Genomic DNA, 21,001 nt, shown 5'->3' on the forward strand with positions numbered 1-21,001 from the left:
CTGTTTGTGAAGAAGGAATGTTTTAAGAACAGTCATTTTTGTGATGATTTGAGTTACGAGCTCAACTAGCCGCTTTTTTCATTAAAACATTTTTACCTGAAAGAACAACTGGCAATCTCTTTACTCAGATCTGGGCGTTTGGTAGTTATTTGCTCAAAGAATAAGGCTGTGGGGCTCAGCTGCATGCTGGGGAGCCGTGTGCTGGCGTTTCACCAAAAACAACGCACAGGGCTTGTTGCCAATGGTAAAATTTGAGCTTTCAAGTGGAAATCAGAGTTTTAAAAAACTTGTATCCACCACCGTGAGCATGACAGCTTCTCAATACTTAAAGACTTCTCTTATGAGACTTGTGGTGATATTAATGTGACTTCTCGATATTGCATAATGAGTCAATATTTGGAAGACCCCATAACTCAGTGACTGCATCTGTTTCAAATGATCAAAGCATGCAAACAGACCAATGGGTTTTAATGAAATAAATACAGAAAGTTCACTGATGTGATTTCTGATCCCACATCGTAACTAAGCCTTGAGAAATTACCTTTTGCCGTCAGGTTTTGGTAGAATATCAAAGAACAGTATTCACAAACTTCTGAAAAAGTTATTAAAACACCCACCCTCCCATTTTCCAACTATGTATCTGTGTTAAGGTCTGACTTTCTTCATACACGTCAATCAAGTAACATCACAACAGACAGCACAACCAGATAGGACATTCCAACTATCTCATATTAAGTCAGATATTAGGGAGATTTGCAAAAATGTAAAGGAAAAAAAAAAAAGGTCACCTGTCTCAATTTTTTGATTTGCAAGATACAGCTATTTTTCATAAAAATATGCTAACATGTAATGGTTTTTTAAATTATAAATAAAGTAAGCATTTAAAAATTTCTTATTTTAATTTCTAACGTTGTAAATAGCAGTATATACAACCCAAAAGCTTTTGACAGTCCTCCTTTTAAAAAATTTTAATTTCATTATAATCAGCATACAATGTCATATTAGTTTCAGGTGTACAATATAATGATTCAACAATTCTATACATTACTTAGTGCTCATCATAAGTATACTCCTAATCCCCATCACCTATTTCAGCCATCCCCCTCCCTCCTCCCCTGTGATAAGCGTCAGTTTGTCTCTATACTTAAGAGTCTGGGGTTTTTTTGGTCTCTTTTTAAATTTGTTCATTTGTTTTGTTTTTTAAATTCCACATGAGTGAAATGATACGGTATTTGTCTTTCTCTGACTGACTTACTTCACTTAGCTACCCTCTAAATCCATCCACGGTGTTATAAATGGCAAGATTCCGTTCCTTTTAATGGCTGCGTAATATTCCATTGTATATGTATACCATATCTTCTTTATCCATTCATCTATCAAAGGACACTTGGGTTGCTTCCATAATTTCGCTATTGTAAATAACGCTGCAATAAACATAGGGGTGCATATGTCTTTTCAAATTAGTGTCTTTGTATTCTTTGGGTAAATACCCAGTAGTGGGATTACTAGATCATGTGGCAATTCTATTTTTAATTTTTTGAGGAACTTCCATACTGTTTTCCACAGTGGCTGTACCGGGGGTCCTCTTTTAAGAGTGAAGGAGTCTGAGATCAAAAAATTTGAGATCTACTGGCAAAGACCAAAGGGTGGCAATCTTTTTCTGAATGGGTCAGCTGGTAAATGTTTTAGGTTTTGTGGTTCCGAACAGTCTCTGTGGTACTATTCAACTCTGCCATTATAGTACAAAAGCAACCACACGTGATGCAGAAACACTGGCCATGGCAATGTTCCAATAAAACTTTATTTACAAAAATGGCCAAGCTGGATTTGCCATGCAGGCAGGTCACAAATTGCCAGCTCCCAACTTGGACATCCTCCCCCAAAGTCAGTGATCCAAAGAGTCAGCTCACCTCACTCCCCTCAGAATTCCCGTGGTGTGCCTCTCACCTAGGGTCTTTGTAATAGCCGGTCTCGGGGCCTGTGTCTTCTGCTAGGAAGGCCCTTCCTTCAGCTTATGCCCTCTTCCTTTGGGTCTGCTGCAATGTCATCTTTCCAGTGAAAGCTTCCCCAACACCCTGTTTAAGGGTTGTCCCCCATTCTTCCCCATCTTCACTTCTATCCATAGCACTTACCACTTCTTACTATGCTATAGGATTTACTCACTACTTTTACTTATTGTCTGTCTGCACCCACCACAATGTCAGTTCCTTGAGCGCAGGTCTGGTCCATTTTGTTCATCACACTATTCCCAGCACCAAAACAGTGCCTGGTATGTAGCTGGTGTTCAATAAATAACTCCTTGAAAATCAGACGTGATACCTCCTAACATGTGCAAAAGTCTGGTAAAGCCAGCAAGCGATCCTTGCTTCACTTGCAGGTGAGCACTGCTAGTTTAGTTGCCTGGTGGCTTTAAGCTCTGAGCACCTCCTAAGTGTTTAGCATGATCAATTACAACATTTGTTTAATTACTTAATAAACATGAACAAAAATCTCACCTTTAAGTCGTATTTCCTATATACAGATAAACGGTGGCTGAACACATTTCTTGTAACAATCACGTAGATTTCAACTCCATCGACATTAAGCCGGTACATGCCCAAGAACTGGGGAAGAAGGGTGATCCCATGACATTCTACTATATACTGCACAGGAGAGAGGAAAAGGAACACATTATGTAATCAAAACGTGCTCATTCAGATGTAAAATATAACTCTTCTGCCTTTGTGTTTAGACAACGTGAAACCCTCCAACTACTAAGGTCCTATTTACAGAAAATGACCGTGTTTACACTGCCTGACCAGGATCTGAGATCACCACGTATACATAGATAAGAAAACTCAACTTATTCTCCAAAGAGATATTTTTCCCTAACATCCCAAACTAATTTGTAAAGTCAAAAGTTGGATATAACAGTGTTAGACGAGACGGCAAGTGATTGGTCCATTTGCTAATTCCTCTAAAGGGAAATCACACCCTACCGAGGGCCTCCCCCTTCCTTCCCAGAAGCCTGGGTGATGACTCTGTGAGGTTGAGGGAGAGTCACTTGGCTGCTAAGATCAGCTCTTTTAACAGTGTTATGAAAGTATAGCATTGAAGCTGTGATTAAAGAGGAAACTGTGGAGAGAGCTGAGTGTTAGAAGCTGGGACAGTCATCTCTAGTCCTAGCTTTTGTTTCTCACCCACCACACTACTGCGCCGAGCTACTGCCTACCAGAGCAGCAGCGTGAAGGGAAGGTGCCACGCTACCCTAGAGTACTTGCTCCTGCTCTCCGGACAGACGGAGGTGCTCTCTGGACAGATGGAGGTACTCTGGCCCCCATGTTGGATTTCATCAAGGCCACTGGACAAGTTCCAGCTTTGACACCATTTTTTTTTAAAGATTTTATTTATTTATTTGAGAGAGAGAGAATGAGATAGAGAGAGCATGAGAGGGGGGAGGGTCAGAGGGAGAAGCAGACTCCCTGCTGAGCAGGGAGCCCAATGAGGAACTCAATCCCGGGACTCCAGGATCACGACCTGAGCCGAAGGCAGTCGCTTAACCAACTGAGCCACCCGGGCGCCCCTTGACACCATTTCTGATTACAGTTGCAAAAACACAACATGAGTCTCGAGGTATTGATGATCATCCTCTAAAGGGCCACAAGGGGGAGACACATCTCCTTTGAAAGCTGATCTTTATAAAATGGGTCCCACTGCACTCTCCAAAGGAAAGTTGGGTTTTCCTTTCTTTAAAATGAAAGGGGAGAGAATATTTCAAAAGAGCTCTTTTTTGTCCTTGACAGGTGTGTGAAACCTCTAGGATAATGAATAGCATGAGCAGCATGATTCCAAAATTGTAAAAATTGTTAAAATCATACACGTTGTGCATATTTATAGGGAGAGGCCTGGAAGAATGGTCACCAAGTGGTAATGGTAGAATTTGGGGTAACTTTGCTTTCTCCCCCCTTTTTTGTAAAATTATGCTGCTTGAATTTTTCCATTTTACAATGAGCATTTTATAAAAATAAAAATAAAATGCCCTTTCAAACTTTTTAGTGGCAAGCACTGTCAATAATCAACTCTGATAATATTTAACCACCTTAAAGGTCAAAAAAAGCCTTTAGTTTTTGTCATTAAAGAGGAACAACATCAGTACATGAGTTTGATATTTGTCACCCAGAGTGTTTGCAGGTTTTAAAGATGCTCTTGCTCTTTTCTATCATACTGACCATAACTGAGCTACACATTTTAATTTGACATATATCCTGAGTAGAGTTTCACCTCAATTTGTTCTTCCTTTGAAGTCAGATCAGTGGAACATTTTCTATTTCTGTCCTTTCAAAAAAACAGTAAATTAACGTGAGGTTTGCAAATACAAAACGGGCAGTGAAGAGGCGTTGGTTGAAAACAAAACTTCTCACATCTGATCTAAAGAAATAAAAAGGGCTGTTGTCCCTCACCTCTGAAGAAAGATGGCTGGGTGAGCCTTAAAAACATGGAGACTACGGGGGTCTACACTATGTGAGCACGGTAGAAGGAATGTAGGTTTGTGAGTTGGAAAGAATGCATATGCATCCTGGTGCCTCCATTTACCAGCTGTGGGATCTTGGGCACGTTACTAGATCACTCTTCATTTTAGTTTCATTTTCTGAAAAATGAGCACCATAATTCCTACCAGCAAGGAAAGTTGTTGTGAGGATTAGTATATCAAAATACTTCATGCCATGCCTGTGTGCTGTACTACATTCTTCCTCCCTCTGCAGAGGACAGTGGTAATAGTTAACAATTATTTTCACTCAAAACTCTCATAAGAAACTTCAATGGTACGTGCATCTGCTTGGTCCTCCGAACTCAGGAACGCGGACTGGCGTCCACTCCGAGGCAGGCTCTGTGTAGGTATTTTGGAGGCTCACAGGGCATGCATATCTGTCCCCTGCCCCGGGGGTGGGGGGTACACCGCTGCTCAACCCCTCTTTGTGCTCGGATTAGTCTCATCTTGGCCTATCTTTTACAAGTCCTGGCAACAGAGTAAGTCTTTCTGATCAAAATCTCTGTACCAAGCCACAGAACGCCTCGGAACAGAGTAGATACTATTATTCAGGTAATGAAAATGATAAAGAAACTTTCTGCACCCTGTACAGGAAATCGACAAGGTTTTTTCTCTCCCCACAGAAAAACACCCACGTGGATTACATTCTACAACTCCTCTATCTTTAAGACTAAATAAATTACTGCATATAAAAATGAGATCAATTTAATCTGCATCTCCAAGTTTCTACATGCGCTGCTTCTCAAAGGCCTGGCTCATCGATGAGGCTCTTAGACGAACACCTTGAAAAATACAGATTTAATAGACTTAAGCTCCTGCGTTTATAAATATGGACCAGACCACAACCTATATTCAAGCCTATCCTATTAAGATTCCAGGACTGGTGAGCAACACAGTTGGTGCCAACGGTTTAGAAAGCATTTATGGGGAAAATCCCACCCACTGACGGAATTTCTGGGCAGGGCTCCGGGAAAAGATGAGACGGTTTCATTACAGGAGAGGGACATTCCAGTGGCTCTGGCAACGCCAAGCTGGGGGACCGCTGTTCTAGCGTGGCGCGTCACTGCCTGGGGAGCTGGCACAGAGGCCCGGATGTTCATCCTCTTGGGTTCTTCACCAGCTGACCCCGGAAATGCTGCACACAAACTCTGACCCCAGTGGTCACATCTGCAAACCACACACGAACTACCAGGGTAATCCCACATCCAGGGCGACTGTAAATTCATGGCCAGAGCTTTAGCTGGGCCCTTTGCACAACTCAGCCACATCACGCGGCTAGGAGCCCTATTGGTCCAGCTCCACATTCACAAGCTGTGTATCCCTCGGCCAATTATTCAACTTCTCTGTGCCTCTGCATTTGAAGAAGAGGAGTAATGATAGTAATGAGGGCATAGGGTTTCTGTGAAGAATGTGAAGACCTGGGAAAAAAAGGACTGCGGGGGACTGACTGCCCATGACCTGAGCTGGAACAAGATGAAACCAAGACCCTGGGGTGAGGGGTGGAAAAGGAAGCGGGGAGGGAGGGAGGGAGACTTCCGAGAGCACCTGATGTATCCCTAAAATGCTGAGAAATGAATTTTATTTTAAATGCATGATGGGAACTCTCAATTTCAACGAACCTCCACAAAGACTTTCCAAAAATGAATAGTTTTGTGAATGTATGTATCTGCTGATAAAGTGAGGTAATGTTCTTGTAAATATGAAAGAAACACTAAAAAAATTGTATTTCTCTCTCATGTTACTTTTAGGATCAGAACTCTGAGCACTTTCCTTTCAAGAATTTAAACATCATTGACAAATTTACAAAACAACTTGTACATAAATGCTTCCAAAATAAGAAGAAAGGGGTATATTGTGGGCACTACAATATCATGCCATTCTTTTTTTTTTTTTTTTTTAAAGATTTTTATTTATTTATTTGAGAGAGAGAATGAGATAGAGAGAGAGAGAATGAGAAGGGGGAGGGTCAGAGGGAGAAGCAGACTCCCTGCTGAGCAGGAAGCCCGATGCGGGACTCCATCCCAGGACTCCAGGATCATGACCTGAGCTGAAGGCAGTCGCTTAACCAACTGAGCCACCCAGGCGCCCCATATCATGCCATTCTTCAATAACCAATCATTTGGCAGGAGCACCCTCTTTTTTTTGAATATTGAAAAACATCCTCAGCATCTCTTAATTTCTTTTTTAACGTTGATTTGATCACAAGATAATCTAAGGAATCTTTGCTTCCTCCCTTCTACATGCTTAATTTCCAGACTACAAGAATGAAGAAATAACAATTTAATCCTGAGGATGACTCCTTAAGAAAGGTCTGAGTATTTCTTTCACTTTCAACCACTGTCTTGATGTGGCTACAAGGCAGGCCTTCCCTACTGGCAAAGGACAGAGACACATGGGTGTTCCCCACCCGCTATATTAATATCTCAGTCTCCAGACTCAGCAGGTGCAGTGCCTACAGTAGCCTGGTGGACTCCTTTCTAGAAGTCAGATGAGTTTGCAACTTCTGTCCTCTGCCACTCTGAGGTCCCAAGGGAGATAAGGCCACAATTGGACCAAACGCTTGGCAATGCTGAACAGCCATGTGTGGCTCAGAAATTAAGAGCACACATCAGGCAAGAGAGAGGATTCTTTTATGAGAGCATGGGCTGCATATGTACAATCCTGGAGAGTGTGCCTTTCAGTGGCTTCTCGAATGTGGCATTTTCCCGACACATTCCTACCTGTGGCATAACGCCGGCTCTCTATGTCACCTGCAGCCAAGCTTTTCTCTCACACCAAAGAGAAGCTCGGTCTGGCACCTGGACTGGTGGCTTTCAAATGCTTGCAAATCCACGATGACACTGAGTTTTCATCTGAATAGGTACTGAATATTTACTCCCCAATTTTCAAAGAGTGAACTTGATTATCATCAATTCTTATTATGCTTGTTATATGAAGCTAAAACACTCAGTTATTCTTGGGGTCAGCTCTCAGTGTTAAACTCACTGCATTACCTACATTTAAATGCATTTTTAAATATTGTTATTATTTTTCACTTTTGTACTTTCTTGGCTGGATACCTCAAGTCACCTGTTACTAATCATGGAGTGGCTTCTGTTTTTTTCAAGAGTACTCTCAGAAACTTTTATTTGCTTGCAGTGTTTCTGTCTGAAACCTATGCCTCCAACACTAACAGTTTTTACTTCCTTCTGTCTTCTTTTAAAAAAGGTACTTGTAAACGATTCCATGGTACAATCAATAAAACCAAATTTTATCTCTTCGTAAGTCTTCCTTAGAACTTTTTCCTACATAGCCATGGGTTTGTTAGAACTGTCATACCACGATAAATTAACACGGTGAAATCAGAATTTTTAAAACATATACAATGAAACAGCCATAAGATCTGTTTCCTTCGCTCTTAGGCGCTCAACAAGAATAACAAGTATTATGAATCCCCACTCTGTTGCTCTTCTCATGCAAAATGAAATGCCATTAAAAGATTCACAGCTGACTGAAGGGTTCAGCAGAGAGGATTCTAAGTGATGTACTGCAACGGATAAATATTTATATCTCCGCGCGAGAGTGTGAGCCTGGGCTCTGGCTTTGGAAATTGCTGTTATTATCATGTTTCACTCATTTTTTTAGAGGCTTGAAGTGACAATTTAATATAGCATCAAATTAATACTTCAATGTAAAGTCTTGTTTCATTTAATGTTTTTGAAAGGTTAAATTATCTGTAATCCTTATTGTGCCTCTGGCTATGTTTATAGATCACTGACAACATGAAAGAAAAGAAAGAAAGACAGCCTGAAATTAAGGATTGCTTTGTTTTAGAATGACCAAACAAATAAATAAATCCAAACTTAGCTTGAATTAATGTTTTGGGAAAATGGTCTTTAAGTATCAGTTAATAGAGTTTATTTTGGTTTCAAACAGTTTTGAGGTGAAAAAAGAATGTAAGGATGACTACATTTAAGCTAATATAGACACAAAACTACTGCTTTTCTTAAAATTGATAAAATCAGATTTGAAAGGAACATTCCTCCATAGTGTTTACAAACACTCTTAGTACTGAGATAATGCAGAAAATATAGAATATACCTGAAGGAAAACACTGATGCTCCTCTTGTTTGTTACACATAATTAAGACCCAGAAACACCACGGTTATTAAAGATGAAATGACTTTGTAAGAACTACTCTATCGTAAGTGCAGATAACATTTATTCATTGACCACAGTGAAAATGCAGAATTGCTGCTCCAACATCACCCTAAGGAGATCTGAGAGGACCGTGGCCTCTACTAGATCCGCACCCGATGGGAGGCTTTAGCTGGTCAAAGAAGGCGGGTTCCAGAACCAGCCCCTTGCCCTCCAGTCAGGAGCTGCGCCCCCGGTGGCCCGTGCCTGGGGTCGGGAGCCAAAAGTTTAAGCAGGTGTGCCAGCGAGCCAGGACAGGGGGAGGAGCTGGGGCCAGAGAAGCTGGGCTGGGTGGCAGGAGAGGCAGGGAGCTGGGAGGTGCTAGATTCTGACAGAAACACGTTGTGCTCTCCATTCATTTTCTTCAGCATAGATAAAACTCTCGGGACAACACCTTTCCCAAAGTCAGCTTGAGGCCCGCTGGAGATGAGGCGATGAGCTCAACAAGACCATCAAACACAAGAAGGCAAGTATGGCTGCCTTTGGAGAAGATCTTCCCGCCCAGCTGTGGAGTGCAGTCCACAGCCTTGCTGGCAGCTTCTTCCAAGTCTGCCTCCCGGTCACTCTGGCCAAACGTGGGAGCTTCTGGAGTGGGTGGTGGGGAGGACTCAAGAGCACCCCACCAGTTGGCTGCAGCTTGGCTGGCCTGCATGGTGATCTGACTTCCCCTTCTGCCCAATCCTACCCTACGTAGATAGATTTGATCCCTAGTCAACGTCTTGACCCCAGACTGTGGGGGCTTCTGCTTGGGAAGGTCACTCTGATGGAGAGGCAGCAGGCCCATGAGACAACAAATTCAGGTTCCCAGAAATTGCAGAGGTTAGGACCATCAGAAATAGAGTTTGAACAGTCATGCATAAAACATTTAAAAAATAAAGGATGCAATTTCAGAGATGAACTTAACACAAGAAACTATCAGGAATGAACTGGCAGATTTTTAAAAATGGAACTTCTACAAGGAAAAATGTAATTATTGAAATAAAAACCCACTGGACAGGTGAGACAACAGAATAGGCAGTGGAAGAGAGAACCGGGACTGGCAGAGCTGAGGAATTTCCCCGGAATCTCGCAAGCAGGGATGTCTGGAGATGGAAAATGGGAAAGAGGAGTGAAGAGCCGTGAAGACCAGAATGAGAACATTCTAGCTGTTGGAGAGATGAGAGGAGACAAACGGTGTATAAAGAGAGAAGGATGACAGAATTTCCAGAAACTGGAGGAAATCTGCTGCGGGCAGCGGGTGTTGGTGAATGGGCTGGGCAGCTCCCCAGAAGCCTGAGGATGAATGGGTAGGACGATGGGAACTGAGGGCTCCGATCACCCCATTAGCAAGCGGCCACTCCCTGCCTGCAAAGTGGAGCTCAGGAGGGAGCTCCCTGGGGACCCGAGAGATGGCAAAGGCCTTCCTGATGTTTCTACGAAGAGACGAAGAGATGCCAAGAAATGTGTCTGCAGCTTCTGAGGGCAGAGGCCCTGTTGGGAGCTCAGCTGTAGGAGCAGAGTTCCAGGGTACTCCTGGACTTGAAACTTTAACCTACTTTGCAAATCTTAATTGACCTCTCCTCCAGATAGGGGATCAAAAACCCAAGAGCCGACTAAGAGTGTTTCTCTAGCTCTAGAAAGTAGATAGTGCCCTGCCATCTAACAAGCTTCATCAGTGTCACCTGGCAGCAGGTTAGAGACGCAGCATCTTGGGCCACCCCAGACCTACTGAGTGAGAATCGCGTGTTTCTGCATGGGGCTTGGGTGTTGTGTCTACAATCGAAGTATGAGAAGCACTGATGCAGTATGTAACTTTTTCTCATTCTGCACAACACCCAACTGTTTTAAGCTATTACAGTGCCTATTTTTTGAGCTTTCTTCTACTGTGGCTCATTCTTTGAATGATGACACCAACACCACCCACTGTCCCTCATGGGAGGATAAAAAGATGTACTCCAAGGAGGGTCCAAAAAAGTCAAACATTCACTCCAACATCCTCTACTGAGCTGTGAGGTACTAGCTAGCTTATTTAACAAGGAATTCAGATGTTCAGGCATGACATCCAGATTCGGTTCAAGTTACTAGTTGTTTCCCAATGCAAAGGATAAAAAAGGATTTTGAGGTTACTTTATCAACCTTATCGATTTATCATTTCAGTCATTTTGAAATAAGAAAGAAGTAAATTTAAACGCTGTATTTCAAAACCTAAAAAGATATTCTTAATGATACATTCTTAGGCCTTTCTTAACGATGTATACAGTAACTTGTTCCCTCTCCTAAAACTTATACAGTTTTACTAACACTGACCCTGAATTTCAGTTAAAGCTGAAGCTACATGATGTCAGAACTCCCAATGATTTCAGGCCAGTGGGAAAAAAAAATCGGTCATTTTAAGAGAAGTAAGACATTCCAGCAGGCTCTTGACTATTGTTTCCTTTTCAAATGCTCTTCTGACACTGGTTGATAATCATCATTTACAAGACCCAAGTTTGTTCTAGCCTAACAGAAATTTAAAGAAAATGGTATTGACACCAAAACTTTAGGTTATTTTCCCAAACATAACAAAGAGAAAACCAAATAAAGTAAAAGAGACTTATATATGTTTGCTTTGCTTAATAGAAATTCTCCATTGGTCTGAGAGATGATGCTGAGTGGAAATTAGGGCAGGATTTGGGCTGCAAGTAAAGACTAAGGCAAGACGCGGGGGCTTGGGGAAAATTCTAGTTCCTCATGGTTTGAATCTTCATAATTCTGTAACAGTGCCACACGATACTAGAAACCGGGCCCCCTAGTGGATTGACAGGGTTAATGATTTCAACACTGGGAGGTACGAAACTAAGTAGAAGAATGGGCTTTATCTTATTCAATCATTGATAGAGCACTTACCATACACCAAGCTGGGCAGGTTGTAAATATGAATTCACCTAATTAGCACAATACCCAACGAAGGAGGTACTATTATCCAAATTTTATAGACAGAGAAGCAGGCGTAGAATGGTTAGGTAACTTGCCCAAGGTCACATAGCTGGTCAGGGGTGAACTGCAGCAGACAGCTCGAGTCTGAGCTCTGAATCACCTACCACACCGTGTCACTGGTGAGGTTGGCTCGTCAGAAGCTTAGTCCCAGGAAGAATTTATTTAAACATCTAGCAATGTTCCACTTCTCCAGAGACTGGCCTCATGGTGATTTTAACCTTCCAGACTATAGCTGCAGCTCTGGATATAGTCCATCAAAACAGAAAACAATGAAAGCAAAGAGAACGGAAAAGGGAAGCCAAAGGGCCACAGGATAACACAGCTGTCGGCAAGTCTAGCCATTTGCTCCTCGGGAGACACCCTCTCTGAAAGCCAGTCCCATCCACTGACAGGCAGTTGGACCAAGTCTCTCTGCTTGTCCAGACCAGGCAGTTCAGAAGCACAGCACATCAGAAGGTAAAAGCAACAAAAAGCAAGATGAAATAGAAGAACTGATAGTTGCCGCTGAAGCAGAAGACAAAAATTTGTAAGACTCCACATAAATCCTCGAATTGGCCCAGGCCTACGTAAAGTTGGAAGAAAGGCCTGATATGCATCGCAAATGCCCGTGAGCACCACTGACTAGACCAGAGAACCACAAAGCCTGGAGAGATCTCTTCTGGATCACAGATGATGAGGCCTGTGTCCAATCGCGTGCAACAGCTACACCTGGGGATGGACAAGGCTGAGCTCGCCACCGTGTCACATCACCAGTACCCTGAGTGAAGGTGGCCTGTGAAAGGAGTGGCGAGAAGAACATTCAAATCCTGCCTGAAGGAAGCCAGGCTGGCAGAGGGTCAGGAAGCCCGGGCAAACTGCATCCTCCCTTGCACAACCATGGTGGCTAAGTATAATTGTGTGTCAGTGTGGTTTCAGCAGCCTGCACTGATGAGTTTTTCAAGTTCTGTGAAATTCTGTGTTGCATGGGCGTTTGCAAGGATGACGCTGATTGTGTCACATGTCCTCTCTGTGGGGTACTCCTTAGACCAAGACAACTCTGTTTGATCCTAGGACTAAGAACAGTTCCAGTCCTCCCGATCAACCGATTCATTGGTATCTTCAGGCACAGCAGCTGTGTAATGGACTTGCTCAGGTTTCTCTTTCAACTTTGGTTCCTAGGAAACTCAAACTCCCGGCCCTCGTGCAAGCAGGCATGCTGGCATCCTGGCATGACGTTTTCAGCTCATCCAGCCTCCATTTTGTGTCTTCACCCTCTCCTTTCCTCTCTTCCCATTTATTCTGTCTTGTGTTTCAAACTTCTTTGAAGGCCACCTGATATCCCTTCTGGAATTAGGTCAGGGTAAATCCCTGAATGAATGAATGAATGAATGTATGAATGAATGAATGAATGAATGAAACATCGATGGGGAAACTGAGCTTCGAGATCACCTAAGCAGCCATTTCTTAAAAAGCCAGGATCTAGGTCTCCTGGCTTTCAACTTAATGCCCTTGAAATAAATTGTATTAATAGTGGCAATTCTCAATCATTAAGACACTTTAGATTAGATTTAAAATACTATTTTTAAGAAGAAAGAAAAAGCTAGATGTTGGATAACAGACTTTTCTCGGTAAAGAACATACCAAGAAAAGTAATTGTTTTCGAGCAGTGGAACGAAAGGCAATCTTTAGCACTGGGAAAGCCCCAGAAGCACGTCAATAGATTTATTTTGATCCCCAGTGTATTTCATGGAATACTGATGACATGTCAAATCTGCATGCGAGGTTACAGTGACTACCCCAGAGAAACATTTCAAACAGTGATTTCTGGAAAGTCAAAAAAATTCTGAACTCAAAGTTGTCATCAGGAAGTTGATGTTTGAATTGCATGTCACATTTTATTAGAACGGTATTGTAGCCACGTATCAGAATAATATGTTTTCATCAGTCACTGAGGTATCACTTTGCTTTGAATGTTCTGAGGTAATTTAAAGAAAGAATAAAAAGAATGTCTAAGTATGACATTAAGTTCCAGAGGGGGAGAAATGAAATAGTAGACAGTTTAAAAGGTGAATAGTTAAAAGTCCCATTTTGTAATTCGATTCATTCAGAAGCCTGTGCCTTGGTGTTTTCACCCTCACCCGTACTATCCTGGCATCTTAAAATGTCCTTTGTATTAGGCAACAATGTAAGTGCTACAGAACAAATTTCAAAAGGAAAAGATGTTACAAAAGACTTTTTAGATATTCAATAAATTGAGAGGCTGACTAATGTTTTTAGAGAATAAATTAGGAAAAGTTCCCAGTTTCCAGAAACAGAATAGAGCTCAAAGATTTTTAATAGATTTCACTGCAAGCAAAATACAATCGATTGTATTCGCAGAGACGGGAAGAAAAAGCAACTGCCAAGAAATGATCCATGATGTCAGAGCATCATGCGTGACCATAAAGTAGGGAAGCTGACTTTTAAACAGACATCTCAGAGCTCACAAATCCAAACGAGCACTGCCTGCAAAGTAGTCACTTTGAGAGGCTGAGACTTAATGTTTCAGAATCCTTCGGTTCGTACAAGCGGGGCCCTCAGCACTTTATTCTGAATATCCTCTGTGACAGCCAATCTTTACCTGTGAGGAGGATTTGGAGCTATATAGGTAAAAAAACGCAGCAGGAGTCTAAAAGCAAATGTGTGTGTGTGTGTGTGTGTGTGTGTGTGTGTGTGTGTGTGTGTGTGTTGGCATGTAGCCAGACACCAGTTCTGAAGATGACTGCCATGATGTTGCAAGCAATGGCCATATTCATGCCAAAGACCACAATTTCTCAGGACACCGGGTAACCCGACGATGACAGTCGGCGTATACCGAGCTGCCAGGGCGTGGCAGACTCTGCGCTGAGCACTGCTGTGCTCTCTCCCGCTTAACCTTCAGGACTCAGAGTCAGGTGTTGTTATTACCTCCATTGTCTAAATGAAGAAACAGAGGCTCCGAAGTCCAGAAGTCACATGGTTAGAAGGTGACAAGGGCTGGGATTTGAACCCAGGAATGTCTGACACCGGACTTCATGCTCTCACGTCACAGTAGGCAAGGCCTCTTACAGCTCCAGCTGGGACCTGGGTGCATGTGCTCTACCAGGCACACTTGGGTTGGAATTTATTGAGATTGAGGGAGAGAGAGGGAAAGAGAGAGGGAGACAGGAAGGGAGGGAAAGAGAGAGAGATCACTGCTCCCAACAGTAGTTTCATTTTATTCCCAGGGGATTATGAAAGGAGAACACTGAGGGGCGAAAAGGAGGCAGGAAGTAGACAAACACCAATTTTCTAAAATTGACTAATTTTCTCAGAGTAGGGTGGATCTCTCTGGGGCCAGGACAGGATGAGACAGAGAAAGCACGATAGGATTTGGAGGCGTAAATGGATAAATACCCAAGAGGTCAACACCTAACTTCTGGCATGGTTGAAACACTTCTGAAACATTGCTAAATCTTCAACTGAGTGACTTAAAATTCAGAGTGGTAATCATCAAAATTATTATGCAGAAGAGTATTTACATGAAAAGTGTTATATAAATAACTACTGACCTTCATAGTACAAGAATTCCTAAATGTTAACTATCAGTAATCTGGCCACAGGGATGTTAATAAACCCAGCTAGAGGAGATTTTTCTGTCAAAGGTGTTCTCGTCATTTTCTAACTATATCTTTGGCCTTGGTCATAATTCATAGTGAATGTTAACTTTCTCAAGAGTTTCAAATAGAGAAAAATTACCTGGTGGTATTTCTTCAGGATGTTGTGCATTTCGGCCACATCTTCACTCGTGATGGTCTTGATGATGTATCTTTTGTCGTAGGAAGTGTGGAATCGAGCCCCACTGCGTGCCTGGGAATCGTTGGGAAGGGGTGCGCTCCTGGTCAAGGAATTCTTCCGGTCGGGATAAGGTGGGGGGAGGAGGGAAAAGACCGGTTAGAGGCACGGCCTTCTGATTTCCAGATCATGTGTTGTCCTCACAAGTTTTCCAAACACATTTACGTTTGTAACAAACTGGTATAAGTAGGATGACAACATTATATATTCGTCATAACTCAAATTGCTAGTTCTTCAAATGAAATGAAAACAGACTGGATATATACTATTCTTCTAATGTCCTCAGAGTAGGCTAATGCCTAGAATTACAATCAAAGTTATTTTGTTCACCTTCTTCTTTTATGAGCTGGACAAGAGCTCAAATTTTCTTCTGAATCAAATTAGGTTCCAGTGATGAAAAAATTTTTTTTACATTCCCCGAGTGGTTTCCCTATAGGACAGGTATTCTGCCAAACAGCAAGCAGGAAATATTTCTCCTAATTCTGATACCACCCCCATGGAGTGGTTACTATTAATATCATCATAGTTTTACAGATGAGGAGATGGGGACGAGAGAGAGTTGATCACTGGGCAAAGGTCCCACGACTAGTAAGGGGAAGCTCTGGAGTCACATCTCCGGTGTGGCTGGCTCAGAGACCCAGTTCTCAACTAGTAAACCGCTCAAAACTACGCTGTCTGCCGCATGCCTTGAGAGGGGCCTGAGCAGCTGTATTCTAAACTAGCTCCTCACAAGACTCGGATTTGGTCCATCCTCCACCCCCCTTCAGCCATTTTTTTTTTTTGAATATTTTTTTTCACTGTTTTTAAATATTTTTTTATTAATTTTGAGAGAGAGAGAGAGGGAAAGAGAGAAAGCACAAGCAGGAGGAGCGACAGAGGCAGAGGGAGAAGCAGGCTCCCCGCTGAGCAGGAAGCCTGATGCGGGGCCCGATCCCAGGACCCCGGGATCATGACCTGAGCCGAAGGCAGATGCTTAACTGACTGAGCCACCCAGGCACCCCCCCCTTCAGCCATTTTTGAGAACAACTTAGCTCCTGGAGGGTGGACGAGGAGGGGCTCTGAGCAGGGGCTCTGGTAGCATCATTTCATTTCTAGTATCTGGCTCCCGCTATTGACACTCCAGGTAGGTAAGTCCACCCTAACATCTACCCTTTTCTCATTTGTGACTCTCCTGTTTGAATCTCTCATTTTCTTAGCCTCCAAGAAACCTCTCCCCCTTCCTCCCACCTTCTTACTCTGGTCACTCAGGCTACTAGGATAACCTCCAGCATCTCAGAAGTCTGGACCTCACCCCTGATGCCTCTGTTCCTCAGTACTGACCTGCCTGCCCTGCCTGGCCCCAGTGGGTTGTGTAGGAGGGATTCAAAGGCAAAGACACCTTCCCTCTCCAACTTCCTCTCTAAATGTGGGACTGGGTTGGACAAGAGCTTAAATTTTCTTCTGAATCAAATTACGTTCGAAAGCCCCACTGAATGTCCACTAAAGGGGACACAGATGTCTTCAGAGAGGCAGGTGATTATCCCTGCATCATGGATTTTCAATGAAAGAGTTCCTTTCTGTCTGGTATAGTCAAGTCTCTTTATCCTTTCCTTCCTTTCTAGATGAAATCCGACAGGAAGAGCCCTATGAAGTACAACTATGTTGCAGGGGCATGAACTCAGGAAGGTCCCTCTGGTGCTGAGGGAGGGGTCGGCGAGCGCATTCTTAGCTCCCAGGAAGCACCCCGGCACGGCTGTCGCGCACCGCCGCATCCTGCGACAGCGCATCTTGATCAGAGTGCTGCCAGGCGCACCTGTCAGGTGCAGGGCCAAAGCTGCCAGTGAACTGAATTTGCCTTCCTTAGGTTATTAGGAAACTGGAGAGAAGAAAAAAAATCGATGTAACTTCCAATGAGGTTAAAGAGCAGGAACTGGCAGTGTTAAATTATTCTTGAGACAACTGAAATCCATTAGATAGACTGAGAAGGATGAAAATAATTTTCAGGACAAAAATGGCCATATTCGTGAGAGTCTAATTCTCCATGACATTGGTTTTTTTTTTTTTCCTCTCAAAAAAATTCTCCTTTGCACCACTTCCTACTAAGAAGAAAAAGGAAGAAAATCAAAGTGAATTTCCCCTCTTGGGGTTTTAAACACTAGCCAAAACCAAACAAACAAACAAAAAAAAAACAATCATTGCCATGGGCTAATGGTCTTACATTTCCCTCCCACATATTAACCTGCAAAAAATTATTCCAAATAACTTCTTTTTGGAAGGGGGCGGGGCAGGTAATAAAGGATACCTGTGTTCAGCAAAGGACAGAATGACAGCAACATATTCATTAATATCAGATATTAAAGTCTAACATTCGATCACAGACCAACGGGAGAGAATAAAATTGAAAGCTGCACAGTAAGTGCTTCTCAAACTTTAATGAGCCACCAAACCACCCTGGCGGATGACGCTGAAATGCAGATTCTGACCCCGCAGGTGTGGGCGGGGGCATCTGAAGAAGCAGATGATGCTGATAGAGTCACGGTAGGTCTGTCTCCCAGGTGAGAATCAAGGGTCTGCTGAACCGTGGCTATGATGGGCTTTGTCTGTGCAGAGTGTGTCAAGTCCAGTGCATTAAGTGTGTCATAATTACACACTTACCTGCATGAACACCTTTCCCACTATATTCTGTCCAGTTCTGGTTTGGTTAAAATGGGAAACTTTATTTTATTTTTTTTAAGGATTTTATTTATTTATTTATTTATTTATTTATTTGAGAGAGCGATATAGAGAGGGAAGAGCAGAGGGAGAAAGACAAGCAGATTCCGTGCTCAGCGCAGAGACCTCGAGATCATGACCCAAACAGAAACCAAGAGTTGGATGCTCAACTGACTGAGCCACACAGGTACCCCAAAATGGGAAGCTTTATAGGGAAAAAGAAGACTGTGTTGCATTCACTGTATTAATTCACTAGAGAAATGTTTAATAATGATAGGTACAAGGCAATGTATGGGTTTCCAAAGGGCTAGAAATGACTCATCAAATGAGTAGTGGCTCTTTAGCTCAGATGCTACATTCTTTCAAATTCTTTGTCTTCCCCTTTAGTTTCAAATATATTGATAATCATTTATTCTAGACTCTGCATTAGCATATTGTCCATGTCTTAATCCTGGTTATAACACTTTACAAATTCTAATCTTGGTTCTGCCTCAACTCAGTTTTTCAATAATCACATGAGTAGACCCAACGAACAGTGTCTACCTCCAGCGTGGGTAAGGATTTTTTTTAAGGCTCTTAGTTTTCAAATAATCGTGAAGTTTTGTGAAAATTAAGAAAGTTCCTTTATCACTATGAACATAAAAAGATATGAACCAAATTTACTGGAAGCCTTAGACAAGCAGAAGATCAGAAGAGTAAACACTATTTTACACAAAATGCACAATCCTTGGAATGACCCTAAGGCTTGGAAAAATCCAACTCATTATTTCGTCTTTATTTTCACAACATTCCTCTGAGATAGGAAAGGCCAGGTGCATTTTCCCACTTGAAGATAACCAAACTGTGGAGTACAATGGAGTCAAGTAATATGCAGGCTCCTGCCTAAAGCTTCCTCTGAGGAAACCAAAAAGGGCAGTTTTCGAAGACTAAACTTTTGCCATTACTTAACATCACAATCATAGACTTTCTGTGGTCTTTGAAATAAGGTAGGGGTGTGTGTGTGTGTGTGTGTGTGTGTGTGTGTGTGTGTGTGTGTGTGTGTGTGTGTGTAGGCAGTACTGTGTGGCAGCAGGGCACATGGTCTGCCACTCTTCAACCCTTGGATTTAGCCTCTCTGAGCCTCAGTTTCTGTGTCTGTAAAGTGATGGAGCATAAACCAGGGGAGAGGGTGAGCTGAATGAGAGCTCTACCACAGACCTTTTATAACTCTAAGAACGTGTTTACTCGAAGGCACAGCGCAGGGCTCCAGGAACTGCAGATTCACCTCAGTCTGCTTCCCGACAGAAGTTCAGTCAGAAAGATACGACCATCACCTCAGCAGACGCATCATGATGGTTTAGGATATCTGGGCCATGGTTAAAAAGAAGATGGCAATAGTTCTTAGGGCAGCATGAAAATAACACTTTACAGATTCCAGATATTCTCAGGACAATTTCGGCAGGACGGAGAAAATGAGCTGAGGGAAGGACGTCGGGCCGTGTACTGAAAGGAGTTACCGAGTGGCCTCCACACAGTCTGCTATGTAGCAAGACTGCAGACTGAAATTCTTCAGTGTGCTCTGCTCTGTCACAGAGGAAAAATGAACCACAGTATCATACAGGACAGTTGGCGAGTTTCGGAGGTCAGGAGGAGGAAGGCTTGAGAAAAGCAGAGCTTGCGAGGGATCTTCGGGAGCCCCAAAAGGGTCCCTCTATGTGTAAATAATGCTCATAATCCAAGAGCACGACAGTTGAAAGCAACCTTGGAGATTATTCCAAACCATTCAATTTAAAGGTAATAAAACAGAATCCCAGAGAATGGAAATGACTTGCTTGCCTCAGTGCTTGAACACCTGGGTGGGACAATGTACGTGGAGGGCCTTGCAGGGGTGTCACCCAGAGCAGGCAGCCTCCATCCTTCCCGCCATTCCTGCCTCCCTCCTGGGCTCCAGAGTCCGGTGGGCATTAGCGATGGGACAGCTGGTATAGTCTTCTGTGGTGACAAACACCTTCCAATCACAATTGAGAGCCTGAGCGAACTTGGCACAAAACCAAAACTGTCTTTATGTTTTCAGTCTTGCCAAGTAAAAATAAATCATCAGTAACAGTTTCAATGCTAATGCAGCCCAAAGTCCTCTTTTTTTTCACACTTTTATTAACATGTGTACAAATCCATTCTGACTCATTCTCGGACTGTTCATTACTTGACTTGAGGCAGGAAGGATTAGGAGCTGTCTTCTCTCAAGGCCAGAGCTGAGACTGATGTATGTTTGTGGAACAAGGCTTCAGGACAGGGAAAGTGTGTGTGGTTGAGGGCTGGGCTTAGAGTCAGACAATCTGTCTGGCACAGACAGGGCTGAAAGCTGCCTAGCACTTCATTCTTCTGACAGTCCTGTGCACAGGGGTGATGGTGTCAATCCTAAGAATTCTTCACATTTCTGACCATGTGGCATAGTACGTTGTGTCCGTTTTAATTAGTTCACGTGACCTGAGAATTGCTGGAGGTTTTCATTCTCTTTTGGTGACTGGCTTCTATCTTTAAAGACTGTCCTATCCTCTGTTTTTCCCTGCTTAAAAGTGTAAGGGTTTTCTTGGCAAAGAAGGCCAAGGCTGAAACAAGTAATCCTTTACTCTGGGAATGTGAAATGCTGGGTTACTCTCCACAATGCTAAACTGTCAAGAGAGGAAGAAAGGAAAGAAAGGAAAGAAAGAGAAAAAGAAGTTAAGACAAAATCTGCAAGTTAGGACAAGATCTGCATGGAAGAAAGAAGGTCCAGCTGAAGGCACCATTTAAAAAAAAAAAATTCCTTCTCATCTTAACCATCTGATTTAAAAGACCCAG

At 42.8% G+C, this 21,001-nt stretch overlaps 1 protein-coding gene across 3 annotated transcripts in view; it reads right to left on the minus strand.

Moving 5' to 3' along the window:
* PIP4K2A (phosphatidylinositol-5-phosphate 4-kinase type 2 alpha) overlaps nucleotides 1-21,001 on the minus strand; it is a 172,689-nt gene that overhangs the window by 33,793 nt on the left and 117,895 nt on the right. For all 3 annotated transcript variants that reach the window (XM_036092628.2, XM_036092629.2, XM_078075220.1), the window contains 2 exons: nucleotides 15,395-15,547; nucleotides 2,496-2,642 (listed from right to left, as the gene is read on the minus strand). In XM_036092628.2, coding sequence (XP_035948521.1) covers nucleotides 2,496-2,642; nucleotides 15,395-15,547 — 300 coding nt within the window. The remainder of the gene's footprint in view (nucleotides 1-2,495; nucleotides 2,643-15,394; nucleotides 15,548-21,001) is intronic.

Source organism: Halichoerus grypus, chromosome 6, assembly GCF_964656455.1.
Source record: "Halichoerus grypus chromosome 6, mHalGry1.hap1.1, whole genome shotgun sequence".
NCBI classification, from domain to species: Eukaryota; Metazoa; Chordata; class Mammalia; order Carnivora; family Phocidae; genus Halichoerus; species Halichoerus grypus.